This window comes from Condylura cristata, unplaced genomic scaffold (genome assembly GCF_000260355.1).
Source record: "Condylura cristata isolate star-nosed mole 26May11 unplaced genomic scaffold, ConCri1.0 scaffold00021, whole genome shotgun sequence".
NCBI lineage: Eukaryota > Metazoa > Chordata > Mammalia > Eulipotyphla > Talpidae > Condylura > Condylura cristata.
In genome coordinates this window covers 38,391,212-38,395,448 of record NW_004567122.1, presented here as the reverse complement: position 1 = coordinate 38,395,448, position 4,237 = coordinate 38,391,212, and the positions used below count along the sequence as shown (strand labels likewise).

At 56.3% G+C, this 4,237-nt stretch overlaps 1 protein-coding gene across 3 annotated transcripts in view; it reads right to left on the bottom strand.

The window, feature by feature from the left end:
• Positions 1–6: 6 nt before the first annotated feature.
• NDST1 (N-deacetylase/N-sulfotransferase (heparan glucosaminyl) 1) overlaps positions 7–4,237 on the bottom strand; it is a 57,099-nt gene continuing 52,868 nt past the window's right edge. For all 3 annotated transcript variants that reach the window (XM_004686885.2, XM_012727933.1, XM_012727932.1), the window contains exons 14-15: positions 3,583–3,685; positions 7–2,888 (exon numbers count right to left, since the gene is read on the bottom strand). In XM_004686885.2, coding sequence (XP_004686942.1) covers positions 2,769–2,888; positions 3,583–3,685 — 223 coding nt within the window. In that variant the 3' untranslated portion in view covers positions 7–2,768. The remainder of the gene's footprint in view (positions 2,889–3,582; positions 3,686–4,237) is intronic.

The window sequence follows — 4,237 nt, the reverse complement described above, 5'->3', positions numbered from 1 at the left end:
GTGTGTGTGTGTGTGTGTGTGTGTGTGTGTGTGTGTAAGTTTTCTGGCCAACCACTGATAGTGCATTGGTGACCTCTAAAGATGTTACCGCACCCACTGACCCTGTTTTTCTCCTGTGAGGGGCATCCATGTGCTCAGCCACAGAGCCCCAAAGGGGCATCTCTCTCTTCCTCCCAACACCTGCAGGTCCCAACTGTGGGTGTCCAACAGACAATGGGTCGTGGGAAGGGGTGAAGTCGTCATGACCAGACACATAAGGACGTGTGGCAGGTGAAGTGCCAGCCCCCCAAGAAGAGCCTGGACAACAGTCCTCAGTATATTCTCTGCTCCCACAGGGTTTCCAACCTGTCTGCTCCCTCCCTGGGCCAGAAGCAGAGAGCTACCTGGCAGATGTCAGAATGCAATTTGGTAGGTCCTCAGGCGTCACGCAGCCCAGGCCTCGCTGACAGGTGGACAGAGGCCTGGGCTCTGCACCCGGGTCGCCCACGCTGGAGCCGGGCTCCACAGTGCAGGCGGATCTTCACAAGCGTGTGAGGAGGTACTGGGCTCCCTATGCACTGTGAGCTGACCCTACCCAGGTTCTAGGCTTGACAGCACTGCTAGGGGCACTCCAGGAAAGACCACTTTCCTCACAGGCAGCGCGACCACAGGAAACCATCCAACCATTGAGCTTCTGACTTTTGTCTCCATCCTGATGGAGAATGTGGGAAGAGAGGATCGGTTCAGAGCTGAGACAGATCCAGGCCCTGCAGTTTGGGAGGACCGCGGAGGCAGGCGAGCGAAGGTAGGGATGTAAATGCAGATCTGGAGCTGAGAAGGCTCGAAGGCACCCTGGCTAGCAAGGAGTGGTTTGTCCCCATGTCCTGGAATGACCAAGGGTGTGACCGAGGGAGGGGCAGGAACCTGGCACAGGTGGGACCCAGAGACGGGCTCAGAGGCAGTGTGGCACTGGAAGAAGAGCACAGGACTCTGACTCAGGAGCTTCAGGTTCAACTCTCGGCCCACTCCCAACCAGCTCCATGCCGCTGGCCCAGGCAGCCTCTTTCGGGACCTGTTTCCAAACCTGTCAGAGGACCCTTCCAGCCGCAGGATGCTAAAGCTTCTGAACAAGACAAGGCTCTCCAGACAGGAGTCCCTGGGTGTCAGCTCGAAAATGAACTGGTGGTGGGAAGGGGCTGGGGAGAGGCACCCCGGCCTTATTACTTCACATTGTTAAAAAGAGGGAAGGAGCAGATCCCAACCAGAAACAGCCCAGGGACCCTGCTGTCTGCAGGGCAGCCTGGAGCGGCCGTAGGGGTCTCGGTGGGCCTCCCAGCGCCCGGGCAGCTCCCAACCTAGCACCATGTGAGGGGAGGGGGATGGGCCAGCTGTGGGCCCTGGGTCCTACCCCAGCCTGGCTGTTTCCTTTGGCCAAAATTGCCCTGGGTTCCTAGGCTTCACGCAGCCGCATTTCCTGGCGCGAGTAATCTTCCCTGTGCACCTGTCACCACCTCTGTTCACATGGGGCAGCCCCAGGACAGCCACGGGAGACGGACAGAGGTCTCCAGAGGACAGTTCCACTCGGCCTCCAGAAACACACGGAGACACACCTCCCCACCTCTTCACCTCCCGCTCCGGCACTGGGACACGACACACTGCCACCATTTGTACAACTGAATTAAAAACAAACCCAACCAAAAAAATATAATATATATATATATATACACATTATATATGTGTGTGTATACGTGCGAATATACACATACATATATACATATATATAAAACACAGTGCGACCCCAGCACCCAGGGTATAAACTCTGGCACCAGAAAAAAAAAACCAAAATATTAAAATACTTTAGCTTCTTAGTATTGGGGAGGTTAGGGGGGGTCTCCAGGAACCCTTGGCCACAGGTTGCTGGAGCACAGCAGTGGAAATAGTCTCACCCGCTCTGCCCAGTGCCGTGGGGGCCACGGCCGGGGGCCTGGGGACACGTATGTACATTGGAACGTGTATACTGGCAGACTCCTGAACCGCCTAAGTCTTTTACCACAGGAAACACCACACACGTTGTATCCCAGGGTGAAAGGGGTAGGAGGGAAGCCTGGATCTCTAGGTCCAAATGGCATGGCAGTACCCCAGGGCCTGGGGAGGCCTTGAGGACCGGGTGGATACTGTCGGAACCAATGACTCCCTCCCCAAAAGGGAAGGTGAGGTGGGAAGGTGTGAGCAGATTTGACCTTCTTGGCAGGTGGCCACCATCTTGGTCAGTCTGATGCCTGTCCCAGGTATCCAGCTGACCCCTCCAAAGGGTCTGGCTCGAAATGGTCAGGGAAATGTCCAGTCTCTCTCCCTGGTTTGGCAAAAGACCCATCTGGGCTTTTCTCCCTTGCTGTCTGGAGGACAGGGAAAACATGGCAGCTAATACTGAGGGAAACCCTGCTGGGGCAGGGGACAATGGGATGAAGGGAGAGTAAGGTTGGTAGAGCACAGTGAGGGACAGAAGAGTCTGACGGACTTCCTCCTACCAGGAAGTGGCCTCCCACCAACAGGAAGTGGCCTCCCATGAAAGGCTGTGAACAGAACGGACCTCCGGAGGCCCCACAAGCCGCAGGCTCAACACTGGATGACCGGAGGCGCTCGTGGCCCTGCCCGGGCCTTAGCGGAGTATTGCTCGTAAGTGCTCGGCCAGCCCAGACCCGGCTCCCCACTCTGCCGGTCAGTCTGGCTCAGCGTGCGACGGGACGTCCCTGCCATCACAAGCATTCCTCAGGCTGTGGTAGCCATGGCTACCTGGTGTTCTGGAGGTCCTCCCGCAGCCAGGTGGGCAGAGTCTGGCCCATTTTGTACAGCAGCTTGGAAAGCTCAACATTGTGGTCCCGGTAATAGTCCTTTAGGAAGGCGCGGGACTGTAATAGGAAGAAAAGGTCGACGTTGTCACATGTTGGGTTGGGAGTGACCTTCCTCTTTAAAAACACCATTCCGTTGCCATTAGCCCATACACCTGTCACTAGTCACAACCTCCGCCAAAATGAGAGCCTCCAAAAGAAAAGTTTCCGATGCAGAGGACCACCAAATTCTTGGGAGAGGGAGAAAAGAATGAACCAAAAACAGGGCCAGCGGGAACAGGGAAGCGTGAAGGTCACTGTGTGCTGTCACCCCGGGTCCTTTTCACCTTCTCGCCCATAGAACACCTTCTTCATCGCGTGGGTCCAAACGCACCCCAGAGGCCCCTCCTCACCCCTAGCTTCAAGCAGCACCCCCATGCTAGCTCCTCAGCATTGAGCACACCTCTCCCTGCTCCAGAGCTTTGTGCCTCACAGCTGCCCTCTGATGTGGGGGGCCCACCCCCTCCTAGACTAGAAGCCCCGAAGGCACAGAGCATGTCTGGTCATCATGAGAGCCCCGGAGCACTCAGCCTCAGCAGAAGATAAATACCCATCTGACTACCTCAGCTCCGGCCCATCGTCTCCAGCCCCTCTTCCCACAGGTCCCAGAAACACCAAGGCCATTACCATGCCCAGAGGAGGGTGAGGCCGAGGAAGACAGCCCCAATACACAGACCCCTGCATCCACCCAGCAACCCTAGGGTGTACCACTTACATCCAAGTCCATCTCAGGGTACTTCCGGCCCTTGCTTTTGCCCAGACACTTGGTTTTTCCTCCTTCAAGCAGCTGGCACCAAAATCCTTTCTTTGGATCAAACCTGCAGAGGGGGTAATGTGCGTGGGTGGGAACTGGCCTGGCACACCCCTTCCCAGGAACATATGCAGAGCCCAGGAGACACCCAAGTAATACCCCCCACCACACTGGCGCCATCCATGTGTGAGGCTGATATCAACAACTCCTGGCCCTGGCTTGGCCCCAGCTTCCACTAGCCAAACTCACCCTTCTTCCCAACAGGGGGCAGCTCTTGTCCCTGAGCCCCCCACATCCCCCACCCATCTAAGTGAGGACACTTGCCCCTCTCGCTGTGATGGGAAGCCTCTTCTGAGCACTTGCTAACTCAGAACTGAGCGCCATTTTTCTTACCCAAGAACCAGGAGGGCGGGGATGGAGGCCTCAGGGGGAGTTTAGTGGAAGTCCTTTTGTTTTTTAATAAATTATTTATTAAAAACACAGTACCTGGCCCTCCCTGGTGGTACAGCAGGTTAAAGAACTGCACTAAGAAGCTAAAGCCACTTCAGCATGAGTTCGATTCCCGCCTGCCCCGGAGGAGATCCACATGGCGAGGCAGACCTCTCCTGACCCGCCTGCT